The sequence below is a fragment of the Eubalaena glacialis genome, chromosome 6 (genome assembly GCF_028564815.1).
Source record: "Eubalaena glacialis isolate mEubGla1 chromosome 6, mEubGla1.1.hap2.+ XY, whole genome shotgun sequence".
Taxonomy (NCBI): Eukaryota; Metazoa; Chordata; class Mammalia; order Artiodactyla; family Balaenidae; genus Eubalaena; species Eubalaena glacialis.
The window spans coordinates 10837882-10861492 of NC_083721.1; the positions used below are offsets into that span (position 1 = coordinate 10837882).

The 23611-nt window shown below is 46.4% G+C and overlaps 2 protein-coding genes across 6 annotated transcripts; both read right to left on the bottom strand.

Moving 5' to 3' along the window:
* Positions 1-958: 958 nt before the first annotated feature.
* Positions 959-11356, bottom strand: SMIM11 (small integral membrane protein 11). 5 transcript variants are annotated; one of them, XM_061192882.1, is made up of 5 exons: positions 11230-11356; positions 7985-8125; positions 7575-7677; positions 3207-3384; positions 959-1136 (listed from the first exon to the last, which is right to left on the bottom strand). In XM_061192882.1, exons 3-4 carry the CDS (start codon positions 7584-7586, stop codon positions 3220-3222), a joined length of 177 nt encoding a protein of 58 aa, XP_061048865.1. In that variant the 5' UTR covers positions 7587-7677; positions 7985-8125; positions 11230-11356; the 3' UTR covers positions 959-1136; positions 3207-3219. The 5 variants fall into 5 exon arrangements, with proteins under 5 accessions (XP_061048865.1, XP_061048866.1, XP_061048867.1 ...); XM_061192883.1 differs by lacking the exon at positions 11230-11356 and adding an exon at positions 10955-11179; XM_061192884.1 differs by lacking the exon at positions 11230-11356 and adding an exon at positions 8579-8718.
* Positions 11357-15693: 4337 nt separating this feature from the next.
* KCNE2 (potassium voltage-gated channel subfamily E regulatory subunit 2) lies at positions 15694-16065 on the bottom strand. Its single transcript, XM_061192887.1, has one exon. It carries the CDS (start codon positions 16063-16065, stop codon positions 15694-15696), a length of 372 nt encoding a protein of 123 aa, XP_061048870.1.
* Positions 16066-23611: the final 7546 nt, after the last annotated feature.

Below are 23611 nucleotides of genomic sequence, written 5' to 3' on the forward strand. Positions count from 1 at the left end.
GTATTTAAAACTTTTGATTCTGTGTAAATTCTGTTTTCTAAATTGTGATTAGGAGCATTCAGCAATCACAGTAAAACTGAAGAAAAATATCATTCCCTTTATTCCTCATGCTTAAAATTCCAAGTTCTGCCAACCTGGGGCAGGATGGCGTGGGGCGGGGGTGAGGTAGGGGGAGTATCTACTAACATGCCCTCGCGCAGATTTTCCACGTGGCTGCCTGCAACGAGACCAAACATTCCACCGTATTTGTGGCTTTGGTTACTGCTGCCTCATTCCCCATCCTCTGTGGTATCTTGAGAGAAGTGAAAAAACAGGAACCTTTTAATAGAGACCTCAGTCTGTTAGGGGCTGAATCAAAATACTTATGGACCCCACTCCTCTCAAATCTTAAAGTCTCCTGGGCATGTCCCGCCCTTCGTCTCATATCAGCAAATCGGAACAAGCAAACTGGTGGGGAGAGAACAAAGCACACCTGGGCTCCTCTTTCCTCCTCAAAAACAGAGGCAATTCCTCCGAGACTTGGTACCCACCGGGGCAGGAGGGTCTCATCCTGTACTCCTCCTGCAAGGACCTCACGGGTCAGCAGAGGCACGACGCTCCTGGAGCAGCGAACAGCCCCTCCCCCCAACAATGAAAACACAAGAAAGAGCCGCAGTGCTCGGAGGAGAGAAAGAGGAGGAAAGGAGCGGAGGCACTAGGGCAGCAGGTTAAGAGGGATGGAGGGGTGGGTGAGGGAGAGCAGGCTGACGCCACAGCTACGGCCCGGCCGTCTGTGGAGGTGCACCTGTGATCTGGTACCCACGGCTAGGAGATGCTGGAAATGCAAAATTCCCTCCTCTCACTACACAGAGGGGTGTGTGTGTGTGTGAGAGAGAGAGAGAAAGAGGGAGAGTGAGGGAGGGAGAAGGAGAGAGAGACATACACATACTTCGGCTTATTCCAAAGACCAGAGACACACTTTTTACAAAGGTATTTTATTTTAGTAAACAAAATACTGGTTCTTTTAAAAGCACATAAAAATTCACATCATTTTAAGTTAGACTATAGGCTGGGAGATTTCTTCTGACATACCATTCAATAATTAAATCTTCCTTCTCAGCCGGAGTCCACTCAAGCTGACATTTAAATTACAAAATCTAGAAAGGAAGACCAAAGGGAGAAGTATGAAATGTCTCACAGAGTAATAGTGATTGTTCTACTTGCTCAGCATTGACCTTTATGTTCAGCCATTTACACTTAAACAGAAACCACTGAAGCTTATCTATTAAGGAATGAATTTTTAGCATCACAATTTCCTTTCATCTAAAAATCCCTTTTGTTTAAAACAAGGCTGCACGCCAAGTTTTGATAAGCTGCCGGCCTAGGACGGGAAACGGACTCCCCTGGTCAGTTCTAGGCTCAGCTGGACAAGCCATCCATCCCTACTTCGCTGACGGGCCTCTACTGAAGTCTGTGGGAAGGAAGAAGCGTTTATGACCTCACGCCTCATCTTCTCTTTCTCTTTGCGGTTAACACACAAAATGATGATTCTGTGGATCAGAAATCCAATCAACATTTCAGTGGAAACTGCCTTCCCTCACCTTTTCCAATTCTGAAGTGCTCCCTCTTTCCCCACTCCAGTGCCTACTCATGAATTTCAGTCAATAAAACATCTTTTTTTTAAAAAGGGCAAGATTTCATAACAATAACTTCTTTTGCCTGGCACTGCATACAGCTCACTCAGGACCAGTGAGAGGACTGTCTCCTCCCCTGGGGTGAGGAACAGGAGCTGAATGCTTCCCGCAGCCCCTCCCAGCATCCGGCATTCAGGACCAGGACACAGTGCAGCCGGGAGTGACACACTGTGGCTGAACGTTCGACCTGGGGTCAATTCTGGTTCTGCTTTTCACCATGTCTAGTGGGGGCCATTTTTCAATCTGAATGGACCACACAGGGCTGTCAGGAGTGGTCAGTAACAGTAACATTGTTCTAGCCCAGAACAATCATTCAATATGTTATTACAATTATTACTCATAGGTATGCTTTTTAGCCTCAACAAGTCTACAGGTATTGTAAGGGAATTCACGTCTACAGAAGCCTGTCTCAGAGTGGACAGAGGTTTTGGAGGTCACCAACCCAGTGGTTCCTACAGTGACCTGTTGCTGAGAAGACAGCGTATAAGAATCACCTAAAAAGTTTTCAAAAGAACAGACGCCAGACCCAACCACAGGCAGAATGGTATCTCTCTGAGGCTGGACCCTGGGAATCTGCATTTTAACAAGCACCCCAGGCAAATCCTGATCATCAGCCAAGTTTGGAAACCACTGATCTAGAATTCCCTGCTACCATATTTGAATCCTCTAATTTTTAGAGAAAAGCATAGAACTCAATCTGAGAAGTGATGAAACTGGATGAGCACAACAGAATTAAGGAAACTGCTAATTGTCATAAGTTCGATCTGTAAGGGGGTGTTTAATAACTTCCTGGTTCCTTAACTCAACAAACATATTCTGGGCACCCCCTGTGCTCTGGGACAGGCACTGGGCTACAACAATGAGGAAGACTTTGTGCCCAGTGAGGTGGTCATCGGGAAGGCTCTCTGGCCAGGGGACCAACCAGCAAAGGCCAAGGGGCATGAAAGTCTGTCGTGGTGAAGCAATGGCCTGCAGGAGCATAGAGAGAGGCAGCAAAGGGGGCAAACGTGACCGGGGTGAGGATACACTGGGAAGGGATTTATATGCCATACCTAGGAGGCATTATCCTGAGTTTAGCAGGGCTTCTTAATCTTAGGTACAGGCAGGGGTCTTAAATGACCTGTGACCCCACTTCCTCCCCACCCCTGTCTGCAATTTTATGTACAATTTAGGTGTTTCTAGTATGTGAGCTTCTGCAGGGAGAAGGTCCACAACTGTCATGAAATTCTCAAGAGTGCTGTGACCCAAATCCTGTTAAGCACCATTGCTCCCAACGAGGGAGAACCAGTGCAGGCTGAGAGCAGAGGTGTGGACTAATCACACGTGCCCTGCAGCTCACAAGAAGACGGGGCTCGAGGGTCAGGACCTGCACCCCGCACCTTGTACACAGCTGTTCTACCTCCTGTGACAGGTGGGGCTCCGCGCTCACCCACAGCCTTCAGACCGCGGGATCCGGAATTCTCTGAACTATCACATCCAAGGACAGGCCCGCCCTAACCCACTGTGCAGCCTGCATTTGCAAAGTCCCAGTACCTTTGATTTCCCTTTAGTTATCCTTCTTCTCTGACTGCTTCTTCTTTTCAGCTTCCAGTTTTTGCTGTTTTGCTTCCAATTTTTTCCTTTGGTATACTTTGGCTCCGGCAAATGCCAGGCAGAGAATTAATGTTTTCGCTGCCAAGATATACAGCAGCAGGGGCACGTGTTCAAGAACCTTAAAGAGGAAAGAAACTATCCTAGATGATCTATAATTGATAAGGAAGGTTTCTTTCATGTTCCTTCATTCAACACACATTTCCTGTGCACCTATTATGCACCAGGCACTACATTAGATGCTAGAGCTTCACTGGTGTAGGACAAATGAGGTCCCTGTCCCCGTGTCACTGACAGTCTAGTTTTAGGTGCCCTTCATCACTCCCTTGCTGCTGGCTTCACAGAGAGGACCACCAGTGGCCTGCAGATGTCATAACTCTGCTCCCTCACAACCTGACCCTGCACTCTGCCGATCACCTGGCCCCCTGCGTCTGAGGCAGCAGCTCAGTCCAGCGCGAGAAGCCGGAGCCAGAGGACTGGTCCCAGCCCAGCTCTGCCACTGACTGACCCACTGACAGACCGTGTGACCTGGGTCAGTCACTTGACTTTCCTGAGCTTCTGCCTCTTCACCTGCAAAGGGAGGTTGGACCAAAACTTCCTTCTGAATTCTCCACCCTTATAGGATGCTATGATTTTCTCTTGGTTCCAGCTACTCATTAGCACTGGTATTTGAAGATAAAATAAATATATAAGTAAAATACAATAAAACTTAAAACATTAAAACTTAGCTACTTGTTTATTGTTCCTATAATTTCCTGTCGGAGGGAAGTTTTAACCCATTGGCTAGAATGAAGTCTGGGGAATAACTAGGGATTGGAATTACTCACTTTTTGCATCAGCAGGCTTTATTATGAAATTCTGTATATCACAAGTATCTCAAGGCAAATACTATACTAGTTTTGTAAACATGATTAGTATGACCTGAGTGATAATTATGAGCTTTCTGTGTGATTAAAAATTCCTTCCCAAATAAAGTGAAAAGGTATGCCTTCGTTGAGAGATCATTATTCTAGAGGACTAGGTAGGATTTAGTCCAATGAAACCATTAGGTTAAATGCCAAACATCACTTATTATACGCAGCACCAGTAGAATGAGACTCTGCGATGAACAGTGCATTAGTCCCTCCCTCCAATGGCTTAACTAAAGCTCGTCTGAAACTACTTAGTGAAATCTTTAGCTGAGAACAGTATGCTTGCAGATGTGGAGGGCTAGAAAGGATTTTAAAGACGACTTGGTCTACACCTTGTTATACAAACGAGGAAAGTAAAGCTCAGGGCAGCTGAGAGGCCCATCCACGTTACACGGCTAATTCATGAGGAGGCCAGAGTTGGAACAGAACATTCCAACCCCTATGCCAGCTGTCTTTCCACTGATTCTTGATTTTAATGTAATGGAATTAATGAAATCAACAAATTATGTCCCAAGAACACTCTGAGTAACTAGATAATGGTTTTCAACCACAAAATCATTTTAAGGTAAAGAATAAGCACAACATATGCACTTCAGAACGCTCACTCTGGCAACAGTATAAAAGACTAAAAATGTTACAAAAGTGAAACCTTTTATCCTGACAAACAGAAGCAGCTTAGAATACTGATTTGGTGTCCAGGTCCTTCCTGCCTCAGACCTATGGCTAATCTCCCCGACCTCCCCCCAGTAACCCTCTAACTCATCTACTTTCTTGAAGGTTCACATTTTAGGGATGAGGGTTGGCTCTATGTTTAGAAGCCAGCTAAGAAAGGAAAGATTGCTAAATTGTACCTCCCTGAGGCAAAGATCACCAGTTTGGAGATATAAACTTCTTTTTACGTCCACTGGGACTTTCCAGGCTAACCGAACCCTGGCTTACTCTGGCAAAAGTTACCCTCTTCCAATTCTCTCAATCTCTATGGATGAGCCTCTGGAGTCCTGTTATAACCGAGCTCCCATCACAGCCCATGGTTCCCGTGACCTAAACCCAAAACTTAGCTGTGGCAGTTACAGGAATGTACATTGCAACCAGAAGTTAGAAACCCACTGAAATGGAAACACATCAACAAATGGACCCAGGTAAGTGGTTTCAGTATTTACTTTCTTTTTAAAGGCTGTGGAGAGAAGGTGACAAGAGGCAGAAGTTTCGGGACTGAGAAGGGGCAGGGCAGTGGCAGTGGAGGTCAAGGACACCACAAGGGCTAAAGCGAAAGGTTTCAGGGCCCCTGTTCCTGCAACGGTCTTGGATAGTTTTGCTAAATCTTCAGTCGTGTTAAATCTCTTCCTCTGATTTCCTTCTAACAAATCCCTCACGTTAACTCCCCAAACCTGCAAATCTTCAAGGAGGTAAATGAGTAAAATATAGCTGGGTGGATTAGATCTACAACAATTTTTTAAACAAAATCCCAATACCTGTGTCATGAGAATGACTGACTTTTTAAACACACTCTGTTGTTAAGGTACTAATACACAGGTAGGGCTGATTGTCACTGATGGCCACAGGCCGACGGAGCTAGAAAGGGAAGCACAGGATTCACCGGGGGCTCCATAATCCTTCAACCTCCTGGGGGGTCACCGCAGTCAGGGCAGGAGAGGCCATTCCTTTCTGACACTACGTGGAAGGGCGCCCCCCTTTAAACATGAAGCTGCTCCCTGGTAGCCCTGGAGCTGTGTGTCTGCCCGAAATTGGGAAGGTATGGGTAGATTTTGTTCCTGACACAGGAAAGGACTCCTTTTGTGACAAGCAGGATTGGCCTGGGTGGTCAAGTGGGTCGATGTCACTCCACAATTAAAAAGAAAACTTTCTCTGCGTAGTGCCTCACCGGTATACATCAGAGTCGCCTGGGAACTTGCTAACCCCAGGCCTACGCAATCAGAAACTCTGGGCATGGGGCCACAATCCGTATTGTAACTAGCCCTCAAGGTGGTCGTGCTACACGCTGCGGCCTCGCAGCACCAAGCACACGGTCTGACCCTCGCTGGCTGACGTGGCCTGTGGTACCAGCTATCGCCTGTCGTCAGGCTCTGCAGAGGCTAAAAAGCCTTCCCTACATCTCACCCCACACTGCTCTCTGCTTCCCGTACCCCACACCCTCTTACTGCCTTGTCTTTCCTTCCCAGTCTTTCTACTGGCAGCTGTGGAACCCCAACACAGGCGAAACAAACGCTCCCGCATCTCCAGGCCCTGCACAGAATGCTCACTCTCCTGCTGAATCTCAACCAGGCTCTTCCTGAACAGGCCCCAGAGCCCTCCCGCAGGGCCCCCCAAGCCCCATGGAGCTGGGGAAGGAGGGGGGTCTGTACTCTCCCGCCTCCCTGATCCTGCTTCCAGACTTTTCCACTTCTTGCGATGAAAGCCAGTGGCTGTTCTGAACAAGGAAATGTTTATGATAATTGAAAAAACACATACAGTGAGATCCTAAGTTTGAGAATACATACATTACACATATATGTGGAAAAAGCACGGGAAGAAAATACACCAAAATTGTTAATAGTAGCCATCTCTGGATAGTGAGACGATACAAGATTTTGATTTGATTTGATACTTTTCAAAGCATCTATTTTCGTGACTGCTCTCTTAGCCAACCTCCAACCTACCCCACTCCATCTCCTTCCGGGAGGTAACGTGACACTCCCCTTCCCTCTCTAAGACCTGCGATCGCCCACAGCCCTCTGAATGCTTGCAGCTAACAGGAAACTCTTTGGTTGCCCTTGAACTTCTGCTCCCACCAACTGCATCTAAGGTTTTACAGGGGTCAGTTGTGTTTATTCTGCAGCCAGTTTACTTAAGCAGCACTTGATGTTATAATAGATAATTTATTTAAACACGAGACCCATGAACCATGACTATGTAAAAGAAAGGCTGTTACCATGAAAACTAAGTTGCATGCTTTCAAAGACTCAATTTGAACTGGAAAAAAATGATACTGTTGGCAACACAAATGTAAAAGATTAGGGAAGAAGAGCATAAAAATCAGGAAAGATTTTGTATGCAGATTGCTTCCTCAGATCTTCCTCATCCACTTTAAAGAAACCAAAGTGTGAAATTATAGGTGAAACTTCAAAGGCGTGGTTTTTGCAAGAAAAGTGAGGCAGATCTGAGGGCAGTCGATGTCCTCTCAAAGAAAAGGCCTAGCCTTCCTCCAAAAGTCTGGCAAATAAATGTACATTTATCTGTTTTCATTTAATATTACATATTATTATGATTCCTGCTTTAACCTACTTTTTTTTCTTCTTTTCTTTCTTCTTCATCAACCCATCTCTACAGAACTATTATTCTGAACTTTTACGAGCAGGAGAAAGAAAAACCCCAAGCCATAAATGTTTAATGGTATTCTTACCTTCCAGTTCATGCTGGGCCAACAGGGAGTTCACTCCTGGTCAGTGCGGGCCACTCCACTCAGACAAGGAGGAGAGGGAGCCGGAGGGGCAGGTCTCACTGTTCTGGTGGGGAAGAGAAGAAACAGGTCAGTTTGGGTTTTCTAGAGCAGACCACCTTAGGAAGACTTCTCTTTGATGGAGAGAAGGCCCATGAACAGAGACAGCAAGCTCTGCAGAGAGGAGGGTAAGCGTCCCCAGCAAGGTGACCAGAGGCTGGGGGAAAGCGGAAGGCCTGGGTGAGGGTCGAGACAGCCTTGGCTCCTGCTGAGCAGGAGGACCCCCTTGGGTGCTCCTGACGGGGGAGGGGAGCCCCGCCAAGCAGAGGGGGCGGCACTGCTCCTGAGGGCACGTATGCTCCCGCTCCATTCACCTGTAGACGTAAGAGCCCAGGTCCAGAATCTGTTCCTCCAGCCACCCCTGCCTTGAACGAGAGCTGGTCTGTGGATGAGTGTCATTTTATTTCTCAGGTCCTCTGAGTGTTAATTCAGGTAATCTTGGTTTTTTAAAATATCTGGAAGGAAGGGAATAAGTGATAGGGGAAAAAAATATCCTAAGAAAGCCATTCAAATCTAGAATTCCCTCTAAAACATGAAGGAGGCCTAGAGGAAGGTGAGGCAGGAAGTGACAAGGCAGGGACACGGCTGGAGCACAGGATTTGCTCTGAGGCCTCCTACGTCACTATTTTTAGAATACGACACATGCCCCAAGAGTCAGAAGACCTGAGCTCTGGATGAAGAGCCTACACACTCTGGTAAGTGACTTCCCTCGGGGGGCCTCCGTCCCATCTGCAAATGAAGATGGGGGTGTCAACTAGACGGGCTCTGGGGCCCCTACTTTTTTTTGCAGTTCGGCGACTTTCAGCATAATAGTCACAGCTTCGCTTTATTGTGCCCGGCTGTGCTGAAGTGCACTACATGCGTTAACTCAGCTAGTCTTCACACCAGCCCCATGAGGTGCAGTTTACCGTCTACACTTTGGAGATGAGGAAACAAAGTTTCTGTGACACGTCCAGAGTCACGGTGGGGACTGAGATTCGAACTCATCCAGTGCGGCTCCAGAGTCTTATCCTAATGCAGACAGAGAGCTTTGCAATAAAAAATCATGGGGATGCTTCTCTTTAAATGTACTTACAATTAGAATCAAGAAAGCAGAAAATTTCACAGGCCTTTAGAATGGGGCTAATGAGATAAACTTCAGGGAAGATGGTTTTTAAAACTTTCACTTACAAAAACATCTAAATAGAAAAAGTTCAAAAGGACTACACTTCATTTTACTCAAGGTCATAGTATCTTGAAAACAAGCTGGCAGTTGGCACAAGATAGCCAAGTTTTCCCCGTGACTTTTTCAAAGTCAGATAAGCTAACAACAGGAATTTACACCACAAATCTGTTTAAATGCGATGACCATGATTGAAGGTGCTCATTACCTTCACGTATAAATCGCCTATTTGTCTTTAAGTAGCATCAGATTCTGCCCTGCACTGGAGAAATATGTTCCTACCGGGTTATAACCTGTTGCTGGAATTTTCACTTTGAACAATCTCTAGTAATCTCAGGAATCAGCCATGTTGTAAATTAAAATGATTAAGGTTGTGCAAATTTTATTTTTACAACTCCTGCTTTCATTGAGTTGTCTGCAGATACAAGTAGACAGGTTTGGCTGTTCCCCACACATTTTCTGAGCCCAAATTACATACTCAGTGAATTGAAGTAGGTAAGATATTAATTCCCAAGGTCAAGGACCCCGAATAGGTCCAAAAAGGTTATAGGGAGAAATAAAAAGAACGCCCGGTGGTCTGGCCCTCTGGTAAACATGTACTAGGTTTACTAGCAGTGTGACCTTGGACGAGTCACTGGGCCTCTCTAAGCCTCAGCTCCCTTGTCTGTAAATTCTCCTTCAAAGATTGGATCATAAACACTAAGCACCATGTTCAGCACATGAAAAACACTGAACAAATTATCAACCATAACTGTTATGATAAATACCTCTTTCCACTAATGGACATGTCAAGCTGCAAAACATAAGCAAGTGGCATCCAGGGCAAAGTGAGACAGCAGGGTATGGTATAAAGAACCACCACTGGGCAACCAGGAGAACTAGAGATCCGGACTCTATTCTTGGTGGCACCAATGGCAAGGCATGTGACCTGGGGCAAGCCATTAGCCTCTCTAAGCCAAAGTGTTATCATTTTAAAAACCAGCATCCAAAGAACAACGCTGTAACGCTGAAATGCCTAAGTCACCACTCTCTTTGATATCACAGAATCTGACTAAAAATATACTGGCAGCTGCCTCAACATCATATCTAGAGTGATAAAATTCAATCTCTTTAGGAAAGAAACATATTTAAAGTCCATCTGCAAAGCAGTGGAAGGAGTGCATTGAGGGTGGGAGATGAGAGGGCAAATCAATCAAACTCATCCCCACCCACTGCCTCCAAATGATAACTTTTCCCCATCTCCCTTAAATTACAGGCTCCAACTCAGCCATTTTTGTAGCACCCTGCCGGACTTCAGCAAATGAGAACAACTGAGAAAGCTAAAAATATCATCAGGCTATTTGCTCGGCTGCCATATGTACACCTGATGCAATATTAGAACCAAGAGACAGCTGGCATCTGAGGGCTGAACTGCAAAAGCCAACAAGACCGGGACAATTTTGAGAGGCATAAAATCTGTGAAGTGCAGGAAGTTTTAACCCCTGGAACTATCCACCGTCTTAGTTTAAAACCCAAAAATAACAATGGCTTAGGAAGAAATAGTTCTTTCCTTCACTGCAAAAATATCCTGATTTCTCCTTTGCCAGATTTCTCCTAAAAAACAGAAGAACCAGTGGCTTATTTTGATTAGGCCAATTACAGCAATATGGACAATGTGTAGTCCACAATTTTCTTCCTGGCACACCTAACACACCCAAGGGTCGGTCTGCCTCTGGGTGTCTCATTCCAGCCACTCATTAGGCTGTGTCCTTAGTTTGAACTGTCCGAAGCTGTTCTCATTCCCCGTCTCTACCGTTTTCACCCCAACCCTTCACCCAGTCATCTGAAGTAGAGGTAGGTGCGGGGAGGAGAGAGTTCCAGATGAACCTTTGGAATCACCTGGTCGACCTCTGCCCCACGCCCGGGTCGGCCGGGGTTCCCAAGGCGACGGGCTGAGCCTCGGCTCCTCCGTAGCCGGAGGGCCGGGCCAGGGTCCGCTACAGCCGCGATACCTGGGAGCAAAGCCTGCCCCGCTCAGACCCGAGGATAAGGACCAAGGGCGACCACTGCTTCCCCCCCCCCCCCATTCTACAGAACATTCCAGGGCATTCGCTCGCCCCCAAATCTCTCTGGCGGGAACTACCTCTGGGTCGCCCCCTCGGCCTGCGTGCCAGCCTCAACACGCCGCCCCCGGCGCCAGATCCGCCGATTTCGCGGCGCCTGGACAACCTAGCCAGGCAGGACGCTCTGCGGGGGGGGGCCGTGACCGCTGTCAACCCCGCGGTCCCCGGGGGCCCGCTGGAGAGCGTCCTGCAGAGAAAGCGCAAAAGCGGAGCGGGCCGCCGAACTCCACAGCGCCCCCAAAGAGCTGCCGGGTCTCGGGTCAGGATTCGGCAGACACGGACGCCACCCACTTACAGCTCCAGGCCGCGGAAGATCCAGCTCGCCACCGGCACACGAACCACGACTCCCACAATGCCCCGGGGAAACAACATATCCCGAAATGCACCGCTCCGTGCGCCGGCGCAGTGGTCTCCGGCCGCCTCGGAGGGTGCGCGGCTGCTCGCGCCGGCGCAGTGGGCCCGGGCCGCCTGGGTGGGGGCGCCGCTCGTCGCGCATGCGTTGTGGGCCCGGACGGTCTTCGTTGGGCCGTGACGTGGGTCACGGAGCGGAATCGGCCTGGCCTCGGACGGGTTCTCGTTCTGAACTTACCTGAGCTGGAGGACGGCGGCCGGAGGGCGGGCGTCGCGGGGGCTCCTCCCGCTCAGCCGGACGCTCCTCGCTGTGTGCGACTGAGGGCACGTGGCTCCCCAGAAGTTTCCAAATTTAGCGTTCATCTTCTCTGTCAAACATGCGTGTGTTTTCCCTTGGGATAGCAGTAGAGTGCCCGATACTAGGTTCCCAGATTCCTTCATTCAACAAGCGGTTAGAAAACCGGAGCGGAGGTTGAGTCCACTCCGTCCCTGCCGCACGGGAGGGCGCAAACTGGACACCCTCCCCCGCCCCCCATTCAAGGATAACGAGAGGGAAGTTCACAGACTTCTTACTACGTGCTTGGCTCGCCATTTTTTGGTTGAGGAAACTGAGGCAAGGGGAGATGATGTCGCCGGCGCAAGACAACGTGTGAATTGGAGTGGCAAAATCTAGATTTGAACCCAGGCAGCCTAACTCCGAATCCCATTGGGACATCTTGGTGGTGGTGAAGAACGAAATGTTAGGGAGTGCAGAGGAAAGGACAAACTGGAGGATTGGGGAGAGGGGGGTTAGTTCTGCCAACAAGTGAAGTTTTCCTGGAGAAAGTAACAAAAATAGCTTTGTTCTAAGCACTTTGCGGCAATTTTCTAATTGAAGTCTCCTAACAAGCCTATAAAGGACATAATATGACTATAACCACTTCACAGATGAGGAAATGGAGACACAAACTGATTAAAGTAAATTGTCCAGGGTTTTAAAACCAGCAAGCGCCAGAGCTGGGGTCTGACTCTGGATAATCTGGAGCTAGACTCTCTCAGGGCAGCCACTACCATAGGTTCCTTTTCAAATCCCTTCTGATCTATGCTGTAAGAAGTAAATGGGGCTCAGGTCATTTGGAGCCAGTAGACCAAGCAGAAGGAACTCTAAAAGCAAATGGGGTGGAAAAGAAAACTAACAAGTTGTTCGTACTGGAATTTTCAGTTGCCAGGTTGAAAGTGGCGAGCCTGAGTTTGGTGGAAATTGATGCTGGAGTGACAAACGGGGGCAGGTGGCCGCAACTGTATACCCAGAATGCTCGTAAACATTGGGCATTTCTCCCATTCCCCAAAAGTAAAGTTGATACTGATAACCATCTATGTTGGCCCCATATACTTTAGTGATGATAAAAAAACATACTTAATTAGGAAAACCTAGGTTTTCCCCCCTTAATTTGTTTCCTTATGTCAAAGATAAACAAAGCTGGACACCAGTTCAAGTGTTAAGGATAGACTTTATTAAGCAACTATTGCAATAGGGGAGAGAGTCCAGCATGAACTGAACTCAGCTTTGTCTTGTGCAGAGGTAACTGGGCATTTTAAAAGGGGAAGGAGGGATTGGGGCGGCAGGCACTTGAGCAGAGTCAGGGAAGTGGAAATTTACAAAAAGCAGAGGGGATTGGTCAACCTGACCTGGGTTTGTTAACAGACACTTATCTGGAGGAGAAACAAAGTTCCACCTTTATGACTGTCCGCAGTGGTGCATGTTAGAGCAACGTGCCCACAGGTTGGGGAGAGTTACTCCTTGAATGTTGGCATTTCAAAGAGACAAGACAGTTCTGGGTGGTAAAAGATTCACAGCTCAAAGGGGGAGACAAAGGATTTATAATTGTAAGATTTCTAAAATAACTGCCCTAGGAGGGATTCAGGGGGCTGATTTGCCTACCATCAGGTTTTGGCTGGCAAAAAAAGTAAATTGAGTTTTCTTAGGCAAGCACTTTAAAGTGGGCTGGGGTCCCCTTAGGGACGCAACCTAGAGCTGTTAGAAACTATGGTAGTGTTTGTTCAGATGTGGGGAGGTGGATGATATCTTTTTTGCCAAGAATGTGCAGTGTTTATAGGGCAAGAGGTCTAGTCAAGAAGAAGGCTCAGAGGAGCCTGACCAGAGTTTGGTCAAAGAGATAGTCTTTGTCAGATGGTAGAAACCTTGGATTCCTGTCTGGATCCAAACCCAAGTCTGAGATTTTGTAGCCTGGGTTGCTGCTCTGGGCACACTGGTGAGAATGTTCCGTGTGGTACAGCATTTCTGGGTTTCTGATCTAAGGAGGGAAATCACTCTTGCTGTATCTGCTCTTGGAACATGAATGGCTTTCTCCAAAACTGTATTTAACGCTTCTGTTAGCATAATTGCATCTTTGTTATTAGGAAACAGACCTTGTATATATCTCACTCTAAAGACACAAAGCTTGTAATCCATATAAGATGTTGAAGAAGGACTCCTGTTTTGAATTTTGTCTTAGTGCCCTGAGACTTGAGGCTCTGCTCACAATTGCTCTGCTTGGCTGAGTAGATGGGAAGCTGGAGGAAGAGAAGAGTGTAAGGGGGCGTGAAGCTTTGTGAAGCTACAGCCCGTAAGTCCGTCTTGCCATTGGCTTCCTCCTCTCAGCTACTCTCTAGACCTTAACCCAACTTAGGCGGGGCCTCTGTCCCGGCTCTAGCTCTGCCCCTTTTGTGTTGCTCTCCGTTATAACGTTGTCACATTATATCGTTTTGATGTTCACGTGTCTGACTCCGCCTCGACTGAGTGAGTTCCTGCAGCTCTGGGAGTCCCGTTCTTCTCTATACTCCTGGGGTCTAGGCCAGTGACCCAAGTAGATAGATATTAAATGATGCTTGATTGAATTGATGAATGAAGTCGCCTAATCTGTGGACTGGAGATTCCCATCTACAAATGAATGGATTCTCCCCTAGAAGCTCTAGAAGAACACAGCCCAGTGAGTCCCAGTTCAGACTTCTGACCTCCAGAAGTGTAAGAGAATATATCTCTTTGTTTTAAGCCAGTACGTTTGTGGTAATTTGTTACAGCAGCAGTAAGAATCTAATACAGGATTAGGAACCAGCATGGGGCTGACCTTGGGTTCCAGACCTGCTCATAACCAACCGTCCTAAAATAATCCATGAACCCTTGGTGTGCCTGCTCTCTGAACATACACTTTCTTGTAAATTACCCCTTACAGCCATGGTTGCTTCAAGACTAATGTTGACACAACTGTTTCCATTAGCAAATAACTTCCAAAACAGGAAGCACAGAGGCTATTTTCTTAAGGAGTATGTTTTGACAGTCTTTGGCTAACTCTTGACTAGGCTTATTTATTTATTTGTTTGTTTGCTTGTTTTTTCCTGGGCCTAATTTTCTGGTATTAAAGCACCCAGACTCTCTGGACATCAGGGAAAAAAAAAAAAAAAAAAGGAATACTGTGATCTCCAAGGTGCCTTCCAGCCCTGACATTCTGTGATATTGTGAACCCCAAGCTTCAAAATACTAAGCAGTTAACAGTCTAGCTCTTCAACAGACAGCAGCAATTCAGCCACTTTCCATATGTAAGTGAAAATAAGTTTCTTGAAACTAAGTGGAAATAAGTAATTGTAAATAGGGAAAATAAATTGAGTGAAAAGAGTTGTTTATAAAGCACTGTTACAATGTTTTATTACTTTTTCTATAATGACAAGGACTTTTAAAAGTTTTCTGTGAAATTTTAAATGTTAATTAAAAGGTATGTTTCTGTTCCACCAAGTAGTTCTTAAAGATTCTGTTTCTCTGGTGTGGACTCTTTGCCCTCCTGAAATGTTTGTTCTGTCTTCAGGCTTCCAAATAAGCCCAATGCTAGGGAAACAATACACATAAAGGAACCCCGTGGTTCTATTCATTCATCACTTCAGACTCTACATTCATGAATTAATAAATAAATGCTCCTACATCAATCCAGTGAGCAAGTGACAGATTTTTGAACCTCAGCTTCTGGGTAATACACCTGGGTTATTTATAAATTGATTTAGTCACAAACAAAATGTTTCATGAGGAAGAAGATTCAATGATTTGTTAATCTCTTTCTATCCCCACTGCCACTGCCCAGGCATGTTACTTCAAATTTGGCTTTATTTTCACTGTTGACATTGATTAAAATGACATTGACGTTGCACGGAAAGGAAAAGAGGTCTTCAGCATAAATTACTGCTCCAGTGAGCAAGCATAAATCACTGAGATTGAAATGTCCCCTGTCTTAGTTGACCAGCCACCTGATCTCCATGAAAATTCTCAACAGAGAGCGAGGAACTTAGTGTCTTCTAAGCATGGCAACTTGGATTGGCTCCATGACACTGGCGTCTCTTCATATTTGCATATCAGACGTTGGCTGTATGCCTCTCTCGCTAATCAAGGAGGCATTTTGAGCCCTGCTGCACCAGTGTTCTCGTGGATGGTGGCCCTTGGTTCTCCTAGGTTCAAGATTTGACTCTTGTACTTCTCTTGCCAGTCCTCCACAATGTACTGGTGGTACGGGTCATTGGAGTGTTCTCGTCTCTTGGATTTCACTGTGCTCACCAGGATGGCTACAATGATAAAAGAGAACATTCCAATCATAACCATAAGGTACAAGATGACGTAGTAGAAGTTCTCAGCATCGACTTTGGCTTGCAGGGCCTCTTGCTCAGCTGTTGTGTTCCTGCGCCAATTGTCCATATAAGTAACAAAAATCCTTTTGAAGACATATTCCAGTGTCTGTGTCAGATTGGATGGAGTAGGCATATTTCCCTCCTGCTGCAATTTAAAGAATAAAATATATGAACAAGCTTAAGAAAATGAATTCTTTCTGCATTTGGCTACCTTAAGGGATGGAGCGACGGGCATGCAAGGGGGGGAAGTAATATTATTTCTTCTTCACCTGGCTGGTGACTGAGTGAGTGCATATTTTGTTATTCTTTAAATTTTGCTATGCACCTGATGCATTGTTTGCATTCATGATATCTTACAATAAAAGTTTAATGGAGTACATAAAACTATATGTATTATGATGCGAATTTACATATGTGAATAAATATACGTGCAGATGAAAATGGAAAAAAGACTGGATAAATAGTTCAAAGTGTTAATAGTGGATGGTATACTCACAGATTTTTTTTTTCCTTATATTTTTCTTCCGTTCAAAATTTTCATCAATAATCTTGCATTCATTACTTTGTTTCTAAATAGGTCGGTCACCTCACAATGGCTAGCACAATGCCTTGTTCATAACAGATACTCAACAGACATCAGCTGAATGAAGCAATGACTGACGTATGTTCTGTGTTTTCAGAGACTTATGGGTCAGAAGCTTGCAAGGGGCATTGACAGACTTTGCAATCTGCTCCATCTCCTATGTCTAGGCAGTGCTTTTTCCAGTTGTACCAAAGAGATGGGTATGTGCATCGTATTTGAAAGAAGTACTTTAGGTAAGTGATACAAAGGAACAACCTGAGAGATCATTCATATTTCTCAACTCCCACTCTCTTCTCCACCCTCACTTTCGCTGCCCAGCCACCAGCATCTCTCACCTGGCTGATACAATGCAATGCAATACAACCCTCCCCAAAACCACCTCCCCAGGGTCACATCTGCCCCTCTCTGCCCTGCACAGCAGTCAGTGTGCTCTTTTTAAGAGGGAAATGGGAGCACATCATTCCCCTGTTTTTAAAATGATGCAATACCTTCCTGTTCACAAAATAAAATCCTCATTCTTTTAACGGGTTTACCTGGCCTGGCCCGGCTGGCCCCTGACCACCTCCCCAGTTACTCTCTGCTTGTGGCAACTGGTCTTCCTGGCCTGCCTTCCTCCACATCAGTAAATCTTCTCCTGCTTCAGGACGTTTGCACATTCTGTTCCCTCAACCTGGAATACTTTTCCCCTTCTCTTCCCTCTGCTACCTCCTCACCCTTTGGGGCCCAGCTTAACTGTCACTTCTGAGAAAACTCCCCCGGCCCTGCTCTCAAACCCCACCCCCATCATCACTTTTCTCCAATAGCATCTTACTACTTTTCTTCAAAGCACTCTTCCCAATATGTGGTGCTTCTGTGTATATGTTGCTGTGTGTGTGTGATGATTGGCTTATGGTCTCACCTTTCCCACTCGACCATGATGTCTGTGAGGGCAGGGCTCACATCGCCTCTGTCTACCTTGGTTTAGTGAATGTTGGCACTAAACCAACTAAACTGGCACACAGTAGGCACACAATGGATGTCTGATGAGTAAATGAATGTGCCGGGAACATGCTGGCATCGGAAATGCAGCGATGACAAGTACGAGAATTCTGCCTGTGGAAGCTCAGTGTAGTGGGAGAGATGCAAACAAACGACCATGCAAGGTGCAGAGAGTTGTAACAGGTGTGAACAGAGTGGGTTGAAAAGAAACTTAACAAATAGGTAAGATTGCCCCAAAGTACTCACCAAGCATATTTTCCAAGCAATGTGACAGAGGCACGCTTTCTCCCCCTTAAAATAACACAGTTCACTGTGAAAGAGTATAGCTAAGCCGGCTTTAATCCGAGCCAAGACTTCACCACTGGCTCCTTAATCCTTGAAGAGCCCAGGTCTACTCATCTGGGGGGAGGTCACACTTGTTTCATCCATCCAAAAAAATCCATCCCTTCCCCCTTCCCGTGCTCTGTAGGACTCACCTTACAAATGTGACGGGGCAGGATCACTTCACCTACCAGTGCTCTCACCCTCTGTTTCTGCCAACCCTTTTCCACAGCTTCATCCAATAAAGAAAACTGTGATTTTTCCCAGCTTATATATCCCCCTGCTTCACCCTCTGGAGAGAATTCAGTTTCCTTCTGTGAAGCCAAATTGAAGAATGGGTAGAACATAGAGACAACTAAAAAACCAAAAACCAAACAAACAAAAAACGAAAACAAACAAACAAGAATCCCAGAGGAGCTAAGTGTACAAAAGCAAAGACTGGGGGGGTGACGAGGGAAGTTTGGTCTGGTGGAAGACCCCAAGCGACTGTGGACTAAGAGGCAACTGAGAAGGGGAAGAAGGGGACCTCTTCAGGGCAGAGAATTGGGTCCCCTTCGTGTTCTTCCTGCCAAGATGGGAAATAGTCTACTTATTTCTGCTCATTGGACAGCGGTTCTCTGAAGCAAGGCCAGCATGCACTGGGCTACACGAGGCCGCCTTGGATCTGGGTTCCCCCAGAGAGGAGGGGGCATTGCGAGCTCCTCTGTGCTCTGAGCTCCTCTGCCCGCCCGCCTCCTGTGCATCTCCTTCGTGGCTGTGCCGCTGTGCTTGGAATTCCAGTGGCGCCCCTGAGTGGAGGGAGTAAAGTCCCCGTGTTACAGGGGAAGGACAGCAGGGTCGGTCACGCTCACTGCCAACATCGTTCTGCGAATGCTTTCGTCAAAGCGACTCTGTAGCTTTTCACCACCTGTGAAAACTCTGGGCCAGGGCCTGTTCCTTCAGGGCTCCGAGGGACCACAGCGGACACAGGAGAGGCATGTTCTGAGGCTTAGCAAGACCATCCAGGACAGGGTGCCTCCAGGCAAGGCCCAGCTTTCCACGCTGGGATGTGGATGGGCACTTTAAGTATTGAGGGGAAGGGGCAGTGGGGCGGAGGGAGAGAGGAGAGAGCACTGATCTTCTCCAGGACTTTCCCTGGGTTGCCCTTCTCCCTCCCACCCTCCCTATCCCACCCCTATAGGTGGTCACAAAGCACCGAGCTGATCTCCCTGTGCTATGCGGCTGCTTCCCACTAGCTATCTGTTTTACATTTGGTAGTGTATATATGTCCATGCCACTCTCTCACTTCGTCCCAGCTTACCCTTCCTCGACCCCACGTCCTCAAGTCCATTCTCTAAGTCTGCGTCTTTATTCCTGTCCTGCCCCTAGGTTCTTCAGAACCATTTTTTTTTTTTTAGATTCCATATATATGTGTTAGCATACAGTATTTGTTTTTCTCTTTCTGACTTACTTCACTCTGTATGACAGACTCTAGGTCCACCCACCTCACTACAAATAACTCAGTTTTGTTTCTTTTTATGGCTGAGTAATATCCCATTGTCTATATGTGCCACATCTTCTTTATCCATCACACTCACACATTTTAAAAAGATGGTTTGCTCTTATAGTTTCAGAAACCTAGGTCGGCAGTCACCCTGTCCACAAGCTTTTCCCCGACCTCCCAGTATGGGCTGGAGATCCCTTTTCTGTGTTACTCCTGCAAACCGGCATGTTTGTTTGCTTGCTTGTTCTCAATTTTCCCATTTACTGTGTGCTATTCATGGGATGCTCAAAACCACTCTAAAATGTAAGCAAGTACCTCCATTTTACAAACGAGGAAACTGATGTTTACAGAGAAAGTCCTTTGATTCCAAATGACATAAGCACTGAGCTGCTGGAGGGCAGAGATTGTTTTATTCACCTTCGAATCCCGGAACTGCACTGGGGTTGATGGATAGCAGACCTTGATTACAGGTTCGGTGAATGAATGAACACTCCTCTCCTGTGTTCTACAGAATTCAACTGGAAACTACCATAGTGATTCTTAACTTATTTGTGGGGAGGGGAGGGTCCCTAGATTCCTTGAAAAACGAAATAAAACAATTTGACTTAATTTTTCCCCAGAAAATTGTACATATGCACATATGAAGCTCTACATTCACTTTCAGGGGACTCCTGGGGCCCCTAAAGCCCAATCAAAAATCTCTGCCATGAAATGTCTTTGAGATGAAGGACTTCAGTGCCGAGATCCCCTGGAGTTGGGTTTGTTTCCAGCTGTGGGTGAGGCAGCATTCACGGGCCTGTTAGAGCTAATACTACTGATTATCTGTTCAGCTCTTCCATATAATATGGACAAAGGCCCACTGCTAAGCAGGTCAGGAGGTGCTTTCTGATAAAGCTTAATCACAGAGCTGAAAAGGGCCTATGGGGATTAAATGCCTAAGTGCTGACCCCTGGCCAGGCTGAAAAAGTGGAGTCCAAGGAAGGGTCACTATTCGGACGCTGTTGCATGAGGCATGGCTGGGCAGCCCATCGTCCACAGGCAAAAATCAAATTACAGTGCGTGAAAGCTATTTCATTGATGGACATTCTGCTAAAACAAGCAGATTAACTTTTCTGCTACCCAGAATAACTATTTAACTGATAGACGTTTACCACATTTGGTATAAATACTTATCCCTCCTCTAAGTAGAATACCATAATAGGCATTCACCCTTGCAATGTGAAGGCAACTATTATTTATGGTCTGTTGAACCATTTGAAGTTGCCCTTTATAGAGGTTAAAAATGGTCAGATATTGGCAATGTCCCATATAGTTCAAACTAATACACGTGGTTCTACATTTTCAGGCATTTTTAATAGATGGTTCTTGCTCAGTCAAATAACAGGATGGGCCCCTGGAGATTCTTTGGGCTGGTCTGCTCCTTTGGCAGGGGGAGTAACTACAGCCCAGCGAGCTTAAATCCCCTGTCCGAGGTCACAGTGCTGTCTAGAAACCCAAGTCACCCAGGCTGGTGCTCAGCCCCCGCTCTGTCTTAGCAGAGGTCACGAAGTCCACTAACTCCCTGTTTCCATCGCCTGCGACTGGTCAGCTCCCTGGGCAAGAGAAACGAGACCAAGACCAAGGCTTGAGCCCATGTACATCAATTGATTGTGCCCTCTCTTCAGGACACATAATGACACCCTAATTCCAGCTGTGCCTGTCACAAATGTGTGTAATTCATGACAAGGACAATCTGACACTATGAGGAAAGTAACACGCACTTGATCCCCAAATCCAAAGTTCTCTTTTCTAGAGCGCTTGTGGATCACTAGTTTTATCTGGACCTACAAAATGCAGCAGAGTCTTTCATTGTTACAACAGGAATAGAAACAGATGATTATCTACATTTACCATGAAACTCCCATTAAAAAAATAAACGCTCAGAATTTTCATCCAAAGGCAATTACTGAAGAAATGAGTAAGGAAAACGCTACAAAGAGAAGATGGAGGAGGAGGAGGAAAAGAAGGAGAAGAAGAAAGAAGAAGAGGACTGGGAGGAGGAGGGGAGGAGAAGGAGGAGAAGAAAGAGAAAGTGTGCAAAAGAGGAAGGAGGGAACGAAGGAGCGAAGGAGGGAGGAAGGGAGGGAGGGAGAGGGAGAGGGAGAGGGGGTGAGGGGGTGGGGAAGGGAAGGGAAGGGAGGAAAGGCCAGGTCTTGTACCAGGAAAATCATTCCTTTTATAATTTTCTGTAAAAAAAAAAAATAGCTTTGTTAGTTAATTCCTAAAACAATGAAGTATTTGCAAGGGAAACTTGCCTGTGCGGTGCGCAGCAGTGGGGAATTCCTCACTGCAGAGTCAGGCTGTCCTGCACCTTCTCGCTGGCGCCAGGAGCTCGAAGGATGCTGCATAAACCTGGCCTGTGGACAGCTTCAGCCTGCAGCCAGCTGAGCCCTCGCTCACCGCAGTCTGCAATCCTAGGCTTTTATGAACCCAAATATTTAATCTAATCTTATGAGGAAAGTTAAATACTGACCGGCAGTTGGGAATTAACCTTGGTGCCGGCGGCGGTGTGCCTGCTGGAGTCTGGCGTTGGGCACAAGTTCCCTCTTCAGGCCCAGTGATGCCAGCTCCAGCCGGGGCAGTGCCAGGGCACAGGGAGCCGCCCAGGCTGGGACAAGTCTTAGTGGACAGCACCCTTCCCTGCAGACCTCGTGGGGAGGGAAAGCGTCCCAGACAGCGGACATGAATATGGCCATCTCTGAGTGGTTGGTGTGGGTTGAGGAGAAGGCCAGTATGATTTGCGGCAAGCATCCCTATTCTGACCACTTCCTGATGGGCCAAATTTCGTTTAATTGTCCTCTCTAGGACAATCTCCACATGACTTATAACTACACGGTTGTCTGGTAAAATAGAAACTTGCCACAGAAAGGTGTTATATGGAGGAGATGGAAGCAAGTCTGTAAAGTATACGAAGAGCTGACAAATTCTACTTACGAAAAGATCCTTTTCTATCATAGTGGGAGTCCTTGGAATTGGGCAGAGTGGGACTTAATAAAAGCTGATACCTACTGAGTACTTACCATGTGCCAGGTTCTTCTCAAACGCTTTTATTGTATCAGCATCACGTGATCATTGCCACACCCGGTGTAGAAGGTACTATGAACCTTACAGCTGAGGAATGCAGGCACAGCGAGCTCAAGAGGTCAGAATGACATAGAAGTAGAGCCAGGATTTGTGTCCGGTTCCTGAATGGCAGCTGCAGAAGTTACACACCACCAAAGTCACTTGAAGGTCACGGGGCTGGCCAGTACTCTGTAATGTACCTGTGTAAAGGAAGGTTAACTTTGCTTCATTTTGGATTTTCTCATTAAATGATGCCTTGAACAGTATGGTTTGCAGTACACTGGGTGGCAAGAGGAAGATGGCTGGGATTTAAAACTACCTACAAAGTATAGTAGTTAATGTAAATATTAGGTGTGAGCTGAAGAAATATAAGGATTTCTAAAACTCTGCACCAGCTTCTCATGACACCATTTGTTCTCTAAAATTGCCTTCACTGAACAGACTAAGCAAACCCAACCAGAAAGGAATTGTTCGATGGTCCAGTTGGACTGAAAGTGCCTCCGTAGAAACAGAAGCAGGAGGTTCAAATGGCTCCCTGGGAAATTCAACTGAGGTGACTGTGCCCCCTGCTGGTGAAACAAGGAACAGAGCCCGATCTCACTCCTAAGGCAGCCCTGGCCGTTTCACTGCACATCTTGAATTCTCCTAAGAGCAAATGTAAGAAGAATCAAAAGAGTGTGCAAGTCTACACTTTGGTAATTAGGGCAGGACTGGAAGGCGATATATCCTGGAGGCTAAGAGCTTGGCTTTGGAGGCTGACAAACCAGGTGAGCAAATTACATAGCGTTCCTGATCTGTGGATTCTTCATCTGTAAGATGGAGAGAAGAGTTTCTACTTCATTGGGTTGTCATAAAAATTAGATGAGAAAAAGGACATAAAGCACTTAGTACAGACCTGGCACATAGTAAGAGAGTAAGTGCCCTACACATACTAGCTTTTGTTATTATTTTTAAGAGAAATAAACAAGGGGACTTGACAGTGAGAAGCAGAGCTTGATCAGCCTTATTAAGGAAAAGAGCTTCCTAGCACCTGGTGAAGCGTAGTTCTTTAATGGTTAATTTTTACATAGCTCTTCCAGAAGCCTGGTATACAATCCATACGACTGCAATCGGATTCAGAAGCAGAGTGTAAATGTGACCCAAGTATCTGTTACAGGCTGGAGAAGAAAGAAGAAAGGGGACAGAGCTGTCTCCTATTTCCCCCATGGGCAT